Below are 20,350 nucleotides of genomic sequence, written 5' to 3' on the forward strand. Positions count from 1 at the left end.
GAAAACTGAGAACGACACTTTACCGGAAGCCAAGGGATAGCCAGCAATGTTTACACTACAACAGTCATTACCCGTGACACTGCAAGGAAGGAATTTTTGTCAGTCAAGCGAAACGAATAAGAAGAATCTGCAGCGATGACAAGGATTATATCCACTACCTAAGTGACCTTGAAACAATCCTAGCCGAAAGAAACTATCCACAAGTTGTTCTCGATAGAGCTTATGATGTCGCGTCAAGATTGGGGAGACAGTCGGAATGAGCTAAGAAGCAGCCTACACTAGAATCTGACAGAGCGCCAGCCTTTATAACACAATATTCTAACGCACTCACAAACATAAACAACATCCTAAAAGAATACCACCCAATACTATCCTGTAACGAGCGTCTGAAAAAAGCGTTCCTGGATGTACCAAGGGTTAGCTATCACCGCAATAGAAACATAAATAAATGTTAGTTTGTGAAAAAGTCAGACAACATCATTCCCCCGCAATAAAAGCATGCTGTCAAACCAGGTGCAAAACCTGCAGGCACCTTCAAAGTGACAATAATATTGCTACGGAACAGTATTTCCGATGACAAAGGGGCGAGCGGGGTGAAGACGACGACGACGATTAGAGGCTAGCGCGGACTGTTGCCTTTTGGCCAAGGGCGACGTATTGCCTTGTAAATATACTTGTATATAGCTTTTCGTCGGCGTCTTCCTACGTAACAATATTATAATCACCACAAATTGATGTGCACACGAAATCAAAACTAGCTTTACTTCTATAAGTTCGGATGTGATTTACATGCTCGAATGTTCCTTCTGGAAGAAACAATATATCGGTGAAACGGAACCGTCAATAAACGTCAAATTAAGCGGACATCACGCAGGCATAGCTAAAAAGGTTCCCAAAGCCGTCGCCGATCATTTCAACCAAACAGATCATATCTTTGGCGAACATGAACTCCACATATTACAATCAAATTTCCGTTCTGAACGAGAAAGAGAATACACAGAATCATACCGTATTCATAAGTTCAAGATATTGCAAACAATAGGCTACAACACTTAGTTTGGCTTCTTAGTGTTTTTTCCTTGTTTCACTTTCTCCTTTCTTCTCTATCCACCTTTCTTTCCTATTTTTCATTTTATTAATGAATTAATTGATTTATTTATGCCATTTCAGTACATATATATATATATTCCATAATCCCTTCCAGAGACATGTATCCCGCGACCACCAGCGAATCCGTTAGGGGTTGACGCCGTTGCCACGCCGACTGACGGACAGCCGTGTCCCAGGCCTTGTGCACAGCAGCCCTTTATTCTCAATTCCACACCCTCGCCGTTAACAAACCTTCGCCCGTTGCCGCACTCACCCGCATTACCCCCTCACCCCTTTAGAAGAACCTCACCTATATATACCGTGGCGAGGAAAGCATATGTCGACTTGAAAAAAAATCCATTTGTCGAAACGTTGGCTCCTGTTCTATCCTTGCTCTTGTTTTGCTCATCGTGTTGAACGTCCATCTCCTGCCTTCCCCCTGTTTACGTAACATATGTCACGTAAATATCTAAACAACGTACTTATTGGTCAACATAGTTTCTGAGGAGTGTGCTCATACATGACTCGTGGCTGTGTGTCTGAGTGCGGTACAGTGAATGAAGGCACACATTAGCTGGAAACCGAAAAAAAAATATTTACGAGCGCAAGCGAGTGTCTACAAAGTTTGCGATGCTATATGGCCATCATATTTTTCTGAGAGCTTCGCGATTGATTAAAATAATAAATCTAACTTGTTTTTGAGCAGCATGCAATACCTTCTATGAGTTACAGGACGGTTCAACATTTATTTCTGAGGTTGTGGTGCGAAGAAACAAGGATGAAATAAGTCAGCAGTGACAGCGTAGCAGAATTAAAAGTAAGCCATTGCCAAGTGGTAAATTTTTATTTCAATGATTCTCCATTTCGCACACAACACTGCCAGTTGATAAGTCCCGAAAGTCGCGCTAAAGTGAAACAATCCCTTAACTAGGACGCATCTCGGCTCTTGTGTGTACACGTACATCGTGCCTAGTAGAATCTAATAAAATGTGTGGTTTGTCGCAATCTGTCGATGTGATGGGTTATGATGTACACGATACAGCTCGAGGTCCAGAATCATCTGGACCGTTTGGTGTTCTTGAACGTGAACCTAAATCCATGCAAAGGAGTGTTCTTGCATTTCATTTTTTTCGGCACGTGCCTGGTGCTATCGCAGTTCGAACTGCCGCGGAAGCAACGTGCAAGGCCTTGATGCAACAAATGATTATAGTTCGGTGCAACTGTCATTTCTTTGCAGTACGCGAAGTAGTGTAAGAAAAGTGGTTCATGCGCGTTTATAATCATAAACGATGTTGCCGACATTGCTCTTATGAGGCTACATTCGCCTCCATAGTACTTGCACTCGCTTTTGATTCTAATTACCTGACAACAGAATCGTAAAAGGTGCAGCCCCCCCCCCAATTATTATTTCAAAAGAACAAATATGATGTGAAATTCAGCTTCATGGAGGTCATAGAGCTTAGTGACTAATATATTGCCATGCAGTGATGACGGTGCCTAGGCAGGAAGACACCGAGGCGAAATTCGGCGATAAACTGTAAACGCTTATTGGGCGAACCTTGGCGCGAAAGTAACGCGAAGAGTAACCCGGCGGCAGCGATAAGGGCAAGCGCCAATGGCCTCCGTCGATGGAGTGTCATCGTTTCGTCGACGACACCTATCGACGCAGCGCTTGCGACCAAGTATTTTTGACAAAGTGCTACAATCGTCCAAATGGATGCACGCAACCTATATGACGGATCCTGTCATTATAGAGAAAGCGACACGGTTCAGAAACATGCGTTATTTCCTACCGCATTGTTGCGTAAAAACTAGAAAAGTGATACCAAAGCGGTACTTCGGTTTGGTATCTCTGGAGAAAACGTTTTGCGAATGGAGAAAAGAAATCGTTGGAGCAAAATGATTAAATTGGAAGCACACAATGAATAGGAAAAAATAAAATTGCCACGAGTCTCCTGGAGCTAAATAAATAAAGCTTCAGCTGCACCACGTGGACGACGACTTCAGGGCACCCTCGGCGTCGTTGGAATTGCGTCACTCCGTCAGGAGCAACTTCGTAACTAGTGGCCCAAGACGTCGGGAAAGCTTGCAGGGCGCGAAGGGAGAGACGGAGCAGCTTCTCGCTCAGAGCACGGCGGCGAAATGCTGTCCACAGCATGGCATGGTCCCCGGGCGCGTAATCCTTTTCTCGTCATTGTAGGTTGTGTCATCGAGCGTCGGTGTGTTGCTGCCCTTTGATACAAATTCGAGTGAGCTGGTGGGCCTCATCAGCCCCTTAAAGGTAGCCGGCAACGTCTGCGTGTGCGTCGTCATTGTCTGCATGCGGCCGCATCGCATACAGCATAGTACATGTTTGCCGGCCGTACAAAAGATCGAACGGTCCCAGCTGCGTTGTCTTTTGTGGTGTCGTGAAAGCCACCTATAGAAGCACTTCGTCCCATGGCTTGTGTTATACATCGACAAAGACGGAGCGCATGTCGGCAATGGTATTGTTCAGGAGTTCCGTAAGGCCACTCGTATGGGTATGGTACGCCGGTATTATGCGAAGGCTTGCGGCTGAGACGCAGGATCGGTAGGGTCAGCCCTGCGGTGAATGTTGTTGCCCTGTCCGTAATTAGGACCGCCAGCACAACATGGCGTAATTCGATGCTTCCGATGAATGAGCTTGGGACCTAAATCATCCTTCCTGGCGGCAGGGCTTTTTTTCTCGGCGAAGCCCGTCACTTAGTCAGTTGTGACCACTCTCCAGTTGTTCCTGGAAGTCGATGTGGCAAATAGGCCAAATCAGTCTATCGAACACTGCTGGAAGAGCATGGCTGGTGGTTCGATGGGTTGCAAGGATCCAGCCGGCCTTGTGGGCAGTGTTCTCGGAAGCCAACATTCCCAGCAGAATTTCACGCAATGTGCACCATCGGCGTTCAGACGTGGCTAGTAATACGTATCTTCGACTCTCGCCGACCCCGAAGAAAAATGGCTTTACTGGCACAAGATGATATCAAGCTCTTCGTATCAAGATCAACTACGGGCTGTCCAGAGGGTCCACGATGACGCCATAAGGCTCGGCCTGGCGGTGCCGAAGTGGACACGTCCCGCCTCGGTCTGAAAAGACTGGGCTTCAGGACACTAATAAAGTTTTGTGAGTGAATGAATGAAATTCTTCGCAACGGTCGAGTGAACCCCAAATGCCGGCTGTCAGCTCGTCACGGGATTAGTCTATAATTTCTTGCAGCGAAATCCTGCGCAAGACGAGAAGATGCGTGTTAATATTAGACGAGCAGTTCTTCACGGGCACGTCATTTTGGAGGTAAACAGATTAACGGCTCCGCTTGAATGTCCTTGACGGCGAATTCATCTGCGCTTTCGGGAATTCAGTCTCGGCACGTGAATATGGGTCATCACATTGCTCCTTGCCGAAGGTGCTGGCGTTTAGCGTTCCCAGAAACGCGTAGTGATCGTTATCAGTTGGCGGGGCTGGATCAACGAATAGCGAATACGTTAGACAGACTGGCAGATGCATAAAGATTATAGAGAACAAAAAGAATTTGTGACAATAATCAGGCCTACCTTAGCTTACATTGCCGTAAATGTGATGACAAGTCTACGCTTTGCCCTAATAAGCCATGTGTGCCTGAGTTCAAGAGAAGCGGGATTGTTTTTCTATACAAAGATCAGTGAATCCTAGAGATAATCGAGGCTGTCGAGATTGCTAGCGCCGTACATGGGTGTGTAAGCATGCCATAACTTACACTCACGAAAGAAGAGCGAAGGTTTTTGGATGATTGGTGATCAGCAGCTTGGTGATATCACCTTGTGCCACTCATGTTGATAGTTGCTCTTGTTTCCTTTCTCCCCTTCTTTCTAATTTTCCAGCTGGCGCTTCACATATGTACATATGCCTAGCATCGTCAATTTAATAAACATTTGGATGTGCGCACTCATTCCTCTCAGTCGCTATCGTCGTCCTTTCTTTATTTTCTTTGCGCTGTTACATAAGTTGCGATGAGCCAAGTAGCACAGCAAGCAACGATTCGACATCGTTTCGTTATTTATGGATCCGTCGGTGAACTTTGGCAATGCAGCGCTGACGACTAAGTATTTCCTAGTAAGTGCTGCAATCATCTCGGAGCATTCATGGAAACCGGTATGACGGTCACGCTATTCTAGAACGGGCGATAGAGCACAGGCGTTATCTACTGGCGCTTGGTTGCGTGACTAAAAGAAAATCGATAACGAGGTGGTACTGTCATAGTACAAGCTAAAAGCGTGAAACGAACGCACGCGATGATATAAGAATCCATGAGGTAACACAATGACAGAAAGAGAGCAAAAATGAAGAAATAAAATTATTTATCAAGTTTTGCGTGCAAAACCGCATTCTGATTATGAGGCGCACGGAAGTGGCAGGCTCCCCCAATACTTTGCCCACCTGCTATTCTTCAACGTACCCCTAAATTAAAGTAAAACCGCATTTTTCGCCTGCATCGAAATGTGGCTGCCGCCGCTAGGATTGCACCGGCGTATGCAGTGATGTTTCAGGCATGTCCCGCGTGTTTCAGTTTGCTGTGTTGTATTGATACAGACTCCTGCTTTTCATGCTGTTCTTTACAGTGAAGCTCGTAAATGGAGTTTCTCAGCCATTTTTCGCCGCCTGCTTTCAGCGTGCGTCAACGTGGTCAATAGTAATTAGCAATCCTACTTGCGTCTGAATCGCTATTTGTTTCGATTTGAATTCTAATTATTAAAATAAATGTTGCCTTGCGTACGCCTCACAGGAATAGACAACTCTTTCTGAGCGCTTTAGTTAACCAGAAATCCGCAATATGTGTTTCACGCGTCGTGCTTGACCGGTTTCACGTTCGAAGTAATCTAGGAGTACGTACAACTGCGGTGACAATGAACAAACATCCAGTAACACAGGCTGCATTGTGGCGCGCCGGCACCGCCATATGACCGGGACGTCAGTAAGACAGACCATAAGTATTGAAATTCGCTGATACAGCTTTGCTCTCTATGATTTGCACATAACTATCTCAGTCTGGCAGACACCTGCGGATACTTTTGTTGGGGTCTATAAGTTTTCGTACGTGAACCTGGTTTTTGACATAGGCGGAGACAGCTATGGTAGTTGAGCTTGGTCATAGAAATGATGTTTGTTTCTCAGAGTAGCACCTTATGTGCCTCCTTGTTTCCTTGTCATTTTTGAGCTAAAAAACTCGCCCTGATATGAAGCAACAAACCCACATATCAAAGCTATATGACGTAATCATGCTCCCGGTTGTTATAATTGCATTTGTCATTTCTGCTAAAGTTCTGCAGCTACCTTTCTCGTCCCGTTCTTCATTTGGCCCGCAGCACAGTGTCATCACTGGTGAATTCTCAAGCAGCCGTGTGGCACTTTGATGTCCTGGCACCCTTCTGCAAGGTTGGCAGCTATAATGTGGATGTCATCATCAAGGTACTAGGTAAGAAAGTGTGCATTTTTTGCTATAATAATTAAAAATGTATTCATTCATCTTTTATTCGTTTGTTTAATTATCCATTTATTCACTAATTTATATTTTTACTCAGGACTCGAAACCTTGGGGGCCCAATCAGGAGGGACACAAAAATAATTGCAGGAACACGCATGCAGCGCGTAAAAGCGATATATTGAAGCGATACATTCAACCGAGGATTGCTTCATACTATAATTTCAATTGGCTTAACAATTTCAAATGTGGACGCACATCTAACGCAATAACAGTATACGGATAGACATAAAAACAACGTTGATGACATGTAATAAAACTGAGATACGTCAATATGACAAGGTAGCCATCCTTGTCTATTCTCACTTCTTTTTCATCCCCTCCCCCCACCTTTCCTCTTCTTCTCCCTTACACTCCCCCTATTTTAAGCCTCATCCCTCCTGGGGTTATACGGGAGGATGTTGCTTACAGCTGCAACCTCTAAGTGTCCACTGTTCATATACCCGACAGTCTTCAGTACGCCTTGCTGCACACATGTTTTCACCACCTGGCAGGGACCAAGAATTTTTGCGTCGGGTCCTGGTAGTCCCTTTCGGACAAGAACAAAGTCGTCTAAATTTATATCAGGTATATTTCCCCGATGCCTGTTGTCGAAGTGGCGTTTCATCGCTTCGCGATACCTGCTGCGCTTCTCGGTGGTTTTGATTCGTTCAGTTAGCCGAAGTTTGTCGGAAATTCCAAGCTCCTGGTCGATGGACAGTTTCGCCACTTCACCATAAGCGGCAAAATGGGGGCTACATCCAAGGCTTGTGGTTTCTGTCCGGTTATTGTGTGCAACAGCTGCTTCCATACTTCCATACAGCAGCACTTCCATACTTCTCGGAAATTTGGGTACATGAACATAAAGTGCATTATATCACGGATAACTCTCTTCGCCAATCTATTGGCTTGTAGGTGATACTGAGATCAAAGCCGCAACACAACCCCGCGACTATCTGCCCGCTGCCGAAACTTCTTGCTCATTAATGCGCGTCCGTTGTCAGAGACTACGACTTTCAAATTCGAAAACCACTCGGTCAAGAAGCGCAATAACACTATCTGTATCTTCTTTTCCAGGGTGTGCAGTTACCATTCTTGTGCATAGGTCGATTGCCACTAGGAATGACTGTGCTGGGCGCACCCCTTTGCTCTTTTTTTTACTCGGCGAAGTCCACATGCACTGCTTAGAAAGGTGTGTCTTATTGACGCGGTAACACGAGCTCGTCCGACCGTGGCCAGTTCTCTGCCTTATTGATCTGGTACAAGTGACATGGCCGAATACATCTAGGTCTCTCTTCATATTCTTCCATGTGAACCTTCGTAGAAGTTTATTATAGGTTCGCCCGAAACCATCATGACCGCCAGAGTCGGGAGTGTCATTGTACATGTGGAACACTTTTGGAAAGAGTCTCCGGCACCGCGAACCGTCCATTGGCAAACTGTAGACTTTCGGATCCTTCCCATAGTTTCGTCATGGTTAACACTTCATGTGTAACATCGATCGCCAGTCTAGATAACGCATCTGCATCCGTCAACCCGCTGCCTGCCCGGTGGATGACCTCAAAATCATACTTCTGCAGTTCGTTTATTTAGCGCGCCAGCTCTCCTCTTGGCTCCGACTGACTGAGGAGATACGTGAGAGCCTGATGGTCCGTATACAGTTCGAATTTTCTGCCGTCTATGTACGATCTAAAGTATCGCACTGCCATGAGTGCGGCAAGGGCCTCCTTCTCCATCGTATAGTAGTTGAGCTAAGAAGTTTTAAAGGTGTAGGAATAACACCCTACGACACGAAGTTGTCCATTTAGTGGAGAACTGCAGTCTCTCTAATGGAGCACTGCTCCTGTACCATAACGTGATGCGTCTGTGTCCATATCGAACGTCAAGCTGAAGTCAGGTAGAGTTAGTACTAGGTCAGACGAGATGCGGCGCACTAGATCATGATAGGCTACTTCACAATAATCGGACCAAATAATAGGAACGTCCTTTTTTGTCAACTCGATCAGGCACTTTGTCATCTTTGCAAAATCCTTGATGAAAGCCCCGAAGTGGCCTGCTAGTTCAAGGAAAACTCGCAGCGAATGAAGGTCATGCTGCTTCTTAAGTGTGGAAATCCAATGTACAGACACTTGCTTGGTACTTTTGGTAGCACCGTCGACCTTGGGACCTTGGGCTGAAAGAAATGACTCTTTTTCATTTATCTTCAGATCGGCATTGCTGAGTGCTTGTAACACCTTCGCCAGGTGTTTGGTGTGCTCCTGCTCAGACCTAGAATACACAATGACGTAATCAATGCCAACAGTGCAAAATTTTCGACATATGGCTTTAGAACATTGTTCATCTTCTGGAACCATGCGGGTGACTTCTTCCAGCCAAAAGGTAGCCTGTTATATTCGTATATGTCGAATGGAGTCACGAATGCGGAAACCTTTTTAGTCTCCTCTGACACTGGGACTTGCCTAAAGCCTTTGCACAGGTCCAAGCGAGCAAAGATCTTACAGCCCCCTGTTTCATTTATTATTTCGCCGATAAGTGGCATTGGAAAAGGAAATAGGTCAGTCTGTTTGTTGACCTGCCTGTAATCAGTACAGAGACGAAATTTGCCATCTCCTTTAGGAGCAATAGTGATCGAAGACGCGAAGGCAGATGTTGAAGGGCGGATAACACCGGCGTCGAGCACCTTCTGTATTTATTCCTTCAACCAATGCTCCTTCTCTCGTGACACATTGCAAGCCTTGCGTTTCACTACAGTCTTGTCGCGGAGCTCAAATGGTACTTCAAACCTTGATGTGGCCTTCGGATAGCCCCCGACGCATATTAGCTAAGGCATGATCTTGATAACGTCCGCCGCTGTAGTGGGCTTCCGTTGTTGTTCAGCAAGTGAAACCGAAGACATTTGGCGGTCATCTCTAGTAGTGGCTTCCCCATGCCAGTAGAAGTTATGTCGTAGCTGTCGCATGACTGGGCGAGACAAGAGCAGCTGATATTTTACTCAATTGAGTACGAGAGCCTTTTTCAGGTGCTTTTTCCTTTATACGTGATCAACACTTCCGCCCACTCATCATACGCCTGTTGCTTGCCGTCGTAACCATACGCTGTCAGAGGATAATCTTCCACGACGCTTAGGTCCGGAATTTCGCTCTTGTTTACAACTGTTATCGAAGCTCCACTATCTACTGGAGCCTTGACGTCCCTACCATTTGCTTGCACAGAACTATACACAAGCTTGGCACGATCGGTAAGAAAGAAGGTCTCTTTAAATGAGAGAGGGTGGCCTCCCGATATCAACTTGGTCCCGTTTTTACACCGCAGTGTTTGATCTTCATTGGATGAAGTACTGTAGCTGTTAGAAGCACTCTCTTGATGCTGCAAACTGCATAAATATTTCATATTTGTAAGGAAGTCATCAACATCATGTGGAGTTTGTAATTGTACCTCGCGCTGCATGCTCTTCAGAAATCCTAATTTAATCAGAGGTATGAGCGACGAGTCCGACAACGTGGAGCCAGCAATATGTAGCAGCGTTCTCGTCTCAAAAAAGTATCCTACCATATAAAGTACGAGTTAAAATACACTCATTTATTTACAGGCATTCATCTTGATCACTTCCTTTTCTTCCTGTTCCCCTCCTGTTCTTGCCTCTTCTGTCTTCTTCTTCGCCGGAACATCACATCCTCGCGGACTTCTGTTTTCATCCCTCCTGAGATGATGATAGGGTATGACATTTCCCACTGTTGCTATTTGAGTTTTTCCTTCCGGTCCCAAATAGTGTAGCGATTTCAACATTCCTTGTTTCTTGATGATCTTTATCACTGTGTAGGGCCCAGAAAATGTGGACTTCGGTCCATCTAAACTCCTCCGGACTAAAACTGTATCTCCAGGCTCTATTACAGGCACCCTCGAGCTATGTCGCAGATCGAAGTGTCTCTTCATAGTTGATCTGTAGCGTGCAAGCTCCTCTTCTGTCTTGCGCCTTTCCTGCAGATCTACTTTCCCAACGATTCTAAGATCGCAGTCTGCCGGTAGCCAAGTTGCTTCGCCTAATGCAGCAAAGTTAGGCGTACATCCTAATCCCATGGTATTAGAATGATTGCGGTGCCTGACTGCTGCTTCCAAGGCACACTTCCATCCTCCACGTAAATCATGGTAAATTGCGATGAATGTTTTCAAATCCCGAATGAGCCTCTCAGCGAGGCCGTTTCCTTCTGGATGGTAGGGTGTGGCAAATCTCAGGGCAATTCCTCTATCACGGGCCCATTCTTGAAGCTTCTTACTGCGGAAAGCTGGCCCGTTGTCGGAGACCACTACCTTGGTGTTCTTGAACATATTTCGCTCCAGTAACGTCAAAACAGAATTGGCGTCTTCCTTTCCTGGCTTTGCAGCTGCCATGCGTGTGCATTCATCCATTGCAACAAGGAATGCTTGGGTCTTACTGACTCCCTCTCCTCGCTTCTTTATTTCGGCAAAATCTAGATGAATTACTTCAAATGGTACTTGGGAATGATTAGCGATGACCATTTGATTCCCTCTTGGACGATACTTGGCCTTGTTAATTTGGCACTGGTGACGGCTTTGCACGTAGTTCTTGATATCTTCCTTCATATTTTTCCAGATGAATCGACTTTTTATGTTCCAATATGTTTTCCAGAATCCATCATGCCCTCCTGACTCAGGGCTGTCATGGTACAGCTTCAAAACCTTTTTCACCAATGTTCCTGGCACGCAAAATTTGCCATTATTGGAAGTCAGGTCTTCGGTGCCTTCCCCCAAGCTGTAACCGTGTTCATGATCAGATGTACTCACTTCTGTGATGGGAAGCCTGGAAAGAGCATCTGCGTCAGGAAGCTTATCACCATGTCGATGGTATACATAGAAAGTGAACTGTTGTATTTCACTGATCCAACGCGCCACCCTGCCCTTAGGCTGGGTTAATCCCAAGAGGTAGGTTAACGCTCGGTTGTCAGCGAAAAGCCGGTAATGACGACCCTCTATGTAGCTTCTGAAATACCGGAGTCCCACCGCAACAGCCAGAGCCTCTTTTTCTGTGGTCGTATAATGTTCTAGAGCTTTTGAGAACGTAGAAGAATAATAGCCAATCACCTTGAGTTGGGGTCCTTGCTGTTCCTTTGCGTCTCGTTGATATAGAACGACCCCTGTACCATATTGTGAAGCGTCCGTGCAGAGTTCGAAAGGCTTGTTGAAGTCAGGTACAACAAGCACAGGATCCGACGATATAGCTTCAACAAGGTACTCGTACGCTTTCTCGCACTCCTCACTCCAGATAAATGGCACATCCTTTTGCGTCAGCTTGGTGAGGCATCGTGTCTTTGCAGCGTAAACCTTAATGAACGCACGAAAATGACCGGCGAGTCCGAGGAAAACATGGAGTGAGTGTAGGTCGTATGGCTTGACGAGCTTCTTCATCCTTTGTAGACTCCTCTTTTGTTGTTTTAGTTTTGCCGTCAAAAACTCTTCCAAGAAAGACAACATTCGTCTGAAAAAATTCACTCTTGTTCGTGTTAATCTTTAACTTTGACTTGCTGAGGGCTTCTAACGCGCACGAAAGGGGTTTTTCATGTTCTTGTCTTGTACGTGAGCATATGATGATGTCGTCAATGTATACGTTACAAAACTTTCCCAGGAACTCATCAAGAATGCCATTCATCATTTTCTGAAACCAAGCTCCAGAATTCTTCCAACCGAATGGTAAGCGGGGGTACTCGTACACATCGAAAGGTGCTACAAAAGCAGTGTACCGCTTGTAATCTTCTTGTAGTGGAACCTGCCAGAATCCTTTACAGCGGTCGATCCGAGAGAAAAAATTTGATCCACCTGTTTCATTGATGATCTCGTCTATTCGGGACATGGGAAAAGGAAACAAATCAGTCTGGCCATTTATCTGCCGGTAATCTGTGCAAAGGCGAAATGAGCCATCGTCTTTCGGTACTATGTTGATTGGTGACGCGAAAGTGGATGTTGATGGCCTTATAATACCGGCATTTAGCATTTGCTGCAGTTCCGCCTTTAGCCAGGTCTTTTTCTCGTGGGAAAGACTGTACGGCTTTTTACGCACTAGTGTGACGTCACGAAGCTTAAACGGTGCCTCGAAGACATCTGCTGCTGGCGGGTACGTACGTCTCAACACAAATAAGTACGGGAAAATTTGTCAGTATCTCATTAGCATTTCTAACTCTTCGATGTAAATTTTCAATCCCGCCCAAATTAGGCTTAAATGATTCGTCAATAGTCACTTCGTCTCTCCAAGAAATATTCATCTTCAATCGCTTCATATCAGGTCTAGATAAAATAAGCAGGAAGTCAACACCCTGCATGACAAGGGCATCTACTTTCAGGCGATGTCCACCAAGTTCAACTTGTACTTCTGCCCAGTGTTGCAACCTTCTGGTTTTTCCATCATAGCTTTGAACACTAACTATTCTTCCTTCATACACCTTGCTCGATTGGACAATTTCCTGATTTACCAGGCTTACGGATGCTCCAGTATCAACCAGGGAGTTCAGACTTTTATCATCTACCATCATTTTAACAAATAAGAGATTTGACTTAAGAAGGTATACATTTTCCATCGTTTAACATTGGTCGGACTCGGTATTAAAATATTCTACCGTTTCGCCATGTGCGTCAATGCTCAGTGGTAGAGTACTATGCCTTTTTATGGGACCGTCAATCAGAAAATCACTGGACACATACTTAAGGCAAGCAAGTAAGTCATCCGTGGAGGTTGGACGGTGTACACAAACCTCTCTTTGCGATTCGTTAGACATGCCTTGTATTATCAGGGGAAGGATTGCGGAGTCCGGTAGATTAGGGTCGGCAATGTAGAGTAAACGCCTCGTCTCGAAAAAATAATCCATGGCTGTCCCTTCTCTATGTCGGAAAGCTATTGCGCCGTCCCATCTGTCAACGGGATTTCGCTCAAAAGCAGAAAGAAAACTATCTTTCCACTTGTGCCATGAATCACGGCATTGACTTGTGATTCGCATGTCCCACCATTTTCTGGCATTGCCAGATAAAAAACGGCGCATGTTATACACTTCGTCGTCCAATGACGTCCAGTGCTTTTGCGCACATGCGTATTCATAAAATCTGAGCCACAAGTTGGCGGCAGTGGACACCCCATCGAAACTATCGGGCTTGAACTCTTCTTGATGTGGTTTCTGGGCTCTCAGTGAGTCGCTAACTGCTTCGAAAATCAGTCGCTGTTGCTCATACTGCGTGGTCTACTGCTGAAACAGCGCTTGCAAAAAGGCGTTATTCGTGTACTCAGTCTCGTTCTTGGAATCTATCCTTGAATGTCCCGGAAACATAACCTCAAATTCAGACATAGAAGCATTGATTCTTACCACACCTTTCGCAACGAGGGCCGCTTCGTTCAGTTGACTCTTCTAAGTGATGATGCGAAGCAGTTCCGATAAAGTCGCCGATTCCTGAAGAAGCACTGGATCTTCGCCATCAAGCTGGTAGGTCTTCACGCTCGTCTGCCCATCTGTTCTTCTTGCCACCGTCACTTCAAGCCACATAGTCGGCTGCGCCAAATACAAAGTACGAGTTAAAATACACTCATTTATTTACAGCTATCCATCTTGATTACTTCTTTTTGTTCCTCTTCCCCTCCTGTTCTTGTCTCTTCTGTCTTCTTCTTCTGCGCCGGAACATCACATACTATAGTGCCAGAACTATATTTCAAGGCTATAGCGCTGTCCCAGCTCTGGAGCTTATTCTCGGAGAAAGACGTCAAAAAACTGCCTCTCCACTCAGCCCACGGCCGGTGCACACTGTGGGTGATTGTCAAGTCATGCCAGGTTTTTGCTATGCCTTCTAGGTACAAGCGCATATTCATAACCTTGTCAAGATCATGTCGTTAACCATTTTGGTCGCACGCGTACTCATAAAAACTCAACCAAGCTTGCACGTTTGCCGGTGACGAACCGTCGTAAACATCCGGCTTTACCGTTCCCAATGACGGGCTCCGAGAATGCTGGAGAACGTTTTTCGTCACGAGCTCTGGTATTTGTTACTGGTGTTAATTGTTTCCTTGCTCGAGTTCCATTATGTGATGAAAAATATATTCGGCTCCCTCATATATTCGGCCTTGTTCATTCATGCTGGTCGTACGCAGTTACGTTGTACCGGCGATAGCAAAAGGTCATTTGTGAGCGTTTTGAACAAGGGATCAGTGCTCGCCCGCAACAGCGAACTGTCCTTCGTGGAAAAGGCTTGCCACGCTCCTGTGCCTCTCGCCGTCTGCGCCGCTTTCCATAACGTCCAAGCCAATGGTCCTCGGTGAAACGAAGCGGATGAGGTGCACAACACAGTTTAGAATCCTGTCTTTGACTGCGCCAAATTTGTAATACAACATAAATACGTCGATATGACAAGGTAGCCATCCTTTAGTAAAGCAATGAAGCGGGCTAGTTGGTGAACGTTCATGGTTATATTGCGCTCAGTTTTACAAACGCGATATTAAGGAAGGACAGGACGAGGACGGACGCAGCGCAAACTACCAACAGTTTAATACTGTTACCATATCTCCTTGTACATAAGCGCGTTCTTTAACAGTATAAACAGTTGGTAGATTGCGCTGCGTCCGTCCACGTCCTGTCCTTCCTTAATATCGTGTTTGTAAAACTGAGCGCAATATAACCATGAATGTAGCCATCCTTGTTTATTCTCAATTCTTCTTCCTCCCATCCCTCCACCTTTCCTCTTCTTCTCCCTTACATGAGAGTACTCAGAAAGGATAAACTGCGTGGCAAGGAATTCCAATCAGCTATTCTTCTAGGGTAAAAGCATGCATGTACACGTTTGTGTGTGCAAAGACAAGCTTAGCTAAGACTAGTTATGAGGGTAGGGTCTGGTTGTGCCTCCGACTATAAGATCTTCAGAGCGAATGCCTATTTGAAGAAGAGGGCTTGAAAAAAAATGTTAACCTTCCAGACTTCCTTCACTTAGTGAAATTTGCAAGATTTGCTTGCAAATCCAGATTATATGTTGCAGGCCAGATTATAGGTTGCAGAATTGCGACATTTTAAAACAAATATATCTAGAGCGAGTGATGAGATGTTGCATTTTTTCCAACTTCATTTATATTGGCTACTACGTATGAATCCCCGTAGGACGCCGGTATGTTCAAGTGAGGGTCTAAGCATAGATTGGCAGGCCTTAGTACGAATGCACTGGAGGAACTGCCTGATTTGTTTTTCAGAAGCCCCAGGCTTTTTCTGACACTTTAACGGACATTACTAATGCACTTAGACCATTACATGCAGCAATTTCTGTGCCAACGTAATAGTTAATTTTGTGTACTTGCCTCGGACCTTTTCCATTTATGCCGAAGTTACAGGACAGTTGTAAATTTTTCGGTGATGTATAAATACATGGTTTTCTGAAAATGTACTACCATCTACTTTGTTTTGCATGAACCTGCCAGAAGTTGAAGCTTTGTGTTTAAAGTAGCTTTATTTTTCATGAACTGCATTTTATAAAAATTCACACAGTTGTTGGAAAATAATGAGCTGGCAAATTTCGTATATGCGTTGGGTAAGGACAGATATGCTCTAATAAGCTTCGTCGCAATAGAAGTATGTATTGCGGTTATGCTATATACAATAAAAATTTAGAAAATACCGGCAAGTCGGCGCCTCAAGGGAGCACCTCATATTATAGTAAAGCAAACGGCTCAGGGTATCCGGCCACCCAAGGGGCGGTCGGACGATCATAACGGAAACCATTGGGGTCCGTGTGCTGGGGCGTCCGAGTATAGAGCATGCCAACAAAGTGTGCGCATCAAAAATTGGCTGTCCGTGGCAGTGGACAGCTGCGTTTGCAAGCGTGCATTCAAAGCGTCGACCCTGAGTTCCAGCTTTGGTGTCCTCGCACACTATAACGTAAAGGTATTCCATGCCGATTTTATACCAACTTCTTGTCGCCAAATTTACGTAACAACCTGCAAGGCTGTTTCAACAACGCAACCGAACGCTCTACTCCTTTATAGGGGGTGGCTTCTGTTGGGCTTTAAAGCGAATAGCATCGGCTACCGTGAGCAATTTTCCTTAATAAACTGGCAGACGAGAAGCGAAGAACGCCCAGAAGAGGAGAATGTTTCAGGGGGCCTAGCTAGCGCTGTGAATGTAGCCAACCGGTTGAGGAGGGCGGAGTCGGCGTCTGGCAATGGTCCACTTCCTCCTTGTCCCTTACCAGTTGGCTTGCCAAATATAGGGGTCGTGCAACAGGGCGTTATAAGTGCCCCAAAAATCTATGTTCCATTAAAAGAAAATTGGCCGAACGGTGTAACATATATCCCAAATTGGCTGAACAACGTTATGCTACCGCACGAAAGGTTTATATTACGTAAAAAAACGAATTCTCGCTGGCAATACTGAGCAGCCAGTACCATCGCGATCAGGGGACAGCCACCTTCGATTCTTCTCAGAACCGAGCAAGCAGTTTACGGCAATTGAAAAACAATGTTGTTTTTTTTTGATCGCCATATTATTGCATCTTTAGAGGGTAGACATCATTTCACGTGGAGAGTTTTGGCGCTTATGTCACGTCGCCTGCTAGATAGATGTAATAGTAGTGACCCAAAAACATTTTAGCCAAAAAAATTTTTGAAGGGTTCTCACGTGCCAAAACCCCGACCCTAATGCGAGGCACGTCGTAGTGGAGGACTCCCGAAATTTTGGCCACCTGTAAATTTTTAACGCGCGCATAAATCTAAGTGCACCGGTGTTCTCGTATTTCGCCCCCATGGAAACGCTATTTTAGTCACGGAAGGCTAATGGTCACAAAACAGTCGAATTGGAACGAATGATTTTGCGTTTGCTCGTCTTATGCGTCTTATTCGTCAATAATAAGCATTTACACGTAATCTTGAGACGGGGAGTAATCACGATTTTCGTGACCTGTCGAGACGGAAATTCGTGACTAATTTAAAACGAAACGCCGAGGGCTACCAAAAGAGAAAACGTAGAAACGTATTGGAATAGCTTTACGTTATAGCCACTTTGGCTGCCACTTTGATATGCTAGAAACGCCGACAGATTATATTAAATAATCACGCCTTGTTTACATTTTGCACTTGCGCAAATTCTCCCTTACTTTTACCGTAGTACGTTCGTAGTACAGTCGTAGTACAGTTTTCCGTAGTATCGTTCATCGCATTACGCAACGCTCAGCTGCGGTGATCCAAAGAGGAGCACATATGGCATGCTTGTTTTTGTCTTGCTCGCGTAGTTCTTATAACGGCGTATAAACAGCTTTTGCAGTTGGCGGGGTCATGACAGGCTGCAGCGTGCTGGTCCCATACCTGGGCTCTGTCACAGCGGTAAGTTGTTTATTTAACTACCTCAATATGTAGATATACAGTTAGACGTGACAACTTCCTGCTTTTTTAATTCCACGTTTATTGTCCGCACCGATGCTCAAGGTGAGAGCCAGTTACGACCATTGTACAGGTTGGGTAATCTGTAAGGAACATGTACGCTAATGCAATTCTGATGAATTACATTACTTACCGTGCCATACGCTACACTGATTGCGTGCCAGCTAAATTCCTTTTCGGATGAAGAACAAGAGCGAGAAACCGCGCTTCTCGTTATACATAACCCCATTCTGTAGAATTTTTTTTCGTTTTGTATTGGTTTCGTTTGTTTTAACTTTATTTTCCTTTGCAACTCCGATCGCATTCAAGAATTCGTTGACGCCAGTCTATATCGACTGGGCTAGGATATGTTTCCCGCCTCTTTTTAATGGCATGCAGTTTCTTAATTAGCGCAGTTTATTGCGCGTCTAAAAAGTTATGTCAGGGCTCGTCGTACGATGAATGTCGGAGTTCGTCCGATTAGGTTTGAAGCAATGTATGGACCCCCATATTGCCTAATTCTTCCCTTCATTGTTGCCGAGTTCTTGAATCGTCTGTTGCCGACATCTTGTACCTCTCTGTACCTCAACGCTCCACGCGCAAAACCTGCTCTGGTCCTACTCTGTTCAGCTTACTTGTGGCACATTTGTGTTAACGCTTAATGTCAACTTTTTCACTTCTCTGTAGCTGACGTCTTCAACTTTGTTTTGCCGGCTCCTTCACTTCGTGCCTCATGTTCTGCTTGGCTATACGGGCACCTGCCAAGTGGCACATACTCATTTCGGAGGATTTGCCAAGAATCTTCACATACCTAGTGTATCACGCCCAGTTGCACATAAGCAGTGACCAAAGACTTCCTAGTTGTGTATTTGGGCAAATACCCAGTGGCACTTAACCAGTTTCCCATATAGAGTGACCGAAGTTGCTTATTCTTGCAGATACGTAGCAGCACATGTCCAGTTGCGCACACCCAGTACTCAAAGTTTGCGTGAAAGAGGTTAGATACGCACAACGCACACACGTAGAAGTGCGTGAAATTCCCATAGCATGATAACCGCATCCCAAACAATAAATGGCACAGGAGCCTGCTCTGTAGTTGCTTGAACAAAGATCATCAAATAACGCGTTCATATATTCTATAAAAGAACTGAGCCTTTACCGTAAGAATATAACTGTGACAAAAACAAATACGCACTCAGCTTTTCAATTTTTGTGTTCAGGAGTGAATTGCGGTGCTAATGTATTAAATTGTTTCAACCAGCATCCAGTCCAGGTGCTTGATATAAAATAGCAGACCTAATTATTTCTCCGTAGGGTGATATTAAGAAGTCGCACTTAAGTCCGAGAGGCGAAGCATTGATTCCGATAGCAATGCGATAGCTATACGCCGGAAGGATAGTAATTTTATGAGCTGTATAAACTCCTACAAAGAAATACTTAATAAATAAATTAAAGCTCGTGAAATCGATGAAATCGCGGCCACGATGGCCGCATTTCGATGGAGGTGAAACGCCAGAAAGCTCATGTCCTGTGTATTACTGGCATGTAAAAATCCTCTGGTGGGCAAAATTTATTTGGAGTGCCCCACTACGGCGTGCCCCATAATAAAATCGTGGTTTGGCACGTAAAAGCACAGAATTTGTCTCGCGTTTTCACAAGATGTGTTTAAGCAAGAACTGCTCCGGAAGTTCTGTCTAATACACTGCTTGAACTTTGCCTTTATGCTGAGAGCAAAATTAATGCAACGTAATGGCTTTCCATGTTTGTCCAGCCGAGATTATATGGGAAACTGTAGGTTACTGAACTATGCACCCGGCATATTACACTTATAATCATAGTATGGAGCTCAGTATTTTTCATACAAAAGTAATCTGGCCGTTAAGTTAACGTGCGTGCCACCACAATGGCCTTAGTTGTGCATGTTTTTGCTTTGTTTTGTTCTTCCAGTCCCAATGGCCAGAATTTCTCATTGTCGGAAACGCATGTGGCTGCAATAAATGCAAAGTTGGATATTTATTCTAGGGGAACATCATAGTCCAGATAATATTTCATTTCCAGATAAGGGCTTTATTCACAGGAGGCAAATTTTAAAGTCATACGGTTTCTTTGAGAGCGCACCCAACTTCTCTATATCGCGTGTCCTTATCCAGGATAGGTGCACGAAACATCGTGTGCCTATCCCGGAGGTTATGCAGTCTGATAATGCGTGCAGATACCAACTATAGGTATGCTAGCGATGCTTCCGGTGGTATCAGCACCGGCGGTACCACCATGCCATACTGTCGCTTGGTACTTATGCCATCGGTGCTAGTATAGTAGTGTATAACATTCTTGCACTCTTCCCTTGTGATAGCTCGCCTTTTTGTCCAGT

The 20,350-nt window shown here is 45.0% G+C and overlaps 1 protein-coding gene across 1 annotated transcript in view; it reads left to right on the plus strand.

Annotated features, from left to right (window-relative positions):
* Positions 1 to 20,350, plus strand: part of LOC142563440 (sodium-coupled monocarboxylate transporter 1-like) — a 113,147-nt gene that overhangs the window by 37,475 nt on the left and 55,322 nt on the right. The window contains exons 5-6 of the mRNA XM_075673994.1: positions 6,442 to 6,551; positions 17,876 to 17,943. Coding sequence (XP_075530109.1) covers positions 6,442 to 6,551; positions 17,876 to 17,943 — 178 coding nt within the window. The remainder of the gene's footprint in view (positions 1 to 6,441; positions 6,552 to 17,875; positions 17,944 to 20,350) is intronic.

The sequence above is a fragment of the Dermacentor variabilis genome, chromosome 11 (genome assembly GCF_050947875.1).
Source record: "Dermacentor variabilis isolate Ectoservices chromosome 11, ASM5094787v1, whole genome shotgun sequence".
Classification (NCBI taxonomy): Eukaryota; Metazoa; Arthropoda; class Arachnida; order Ixodida; family Ixodidae; genus Dermacentor; species Dermacentor variabilis.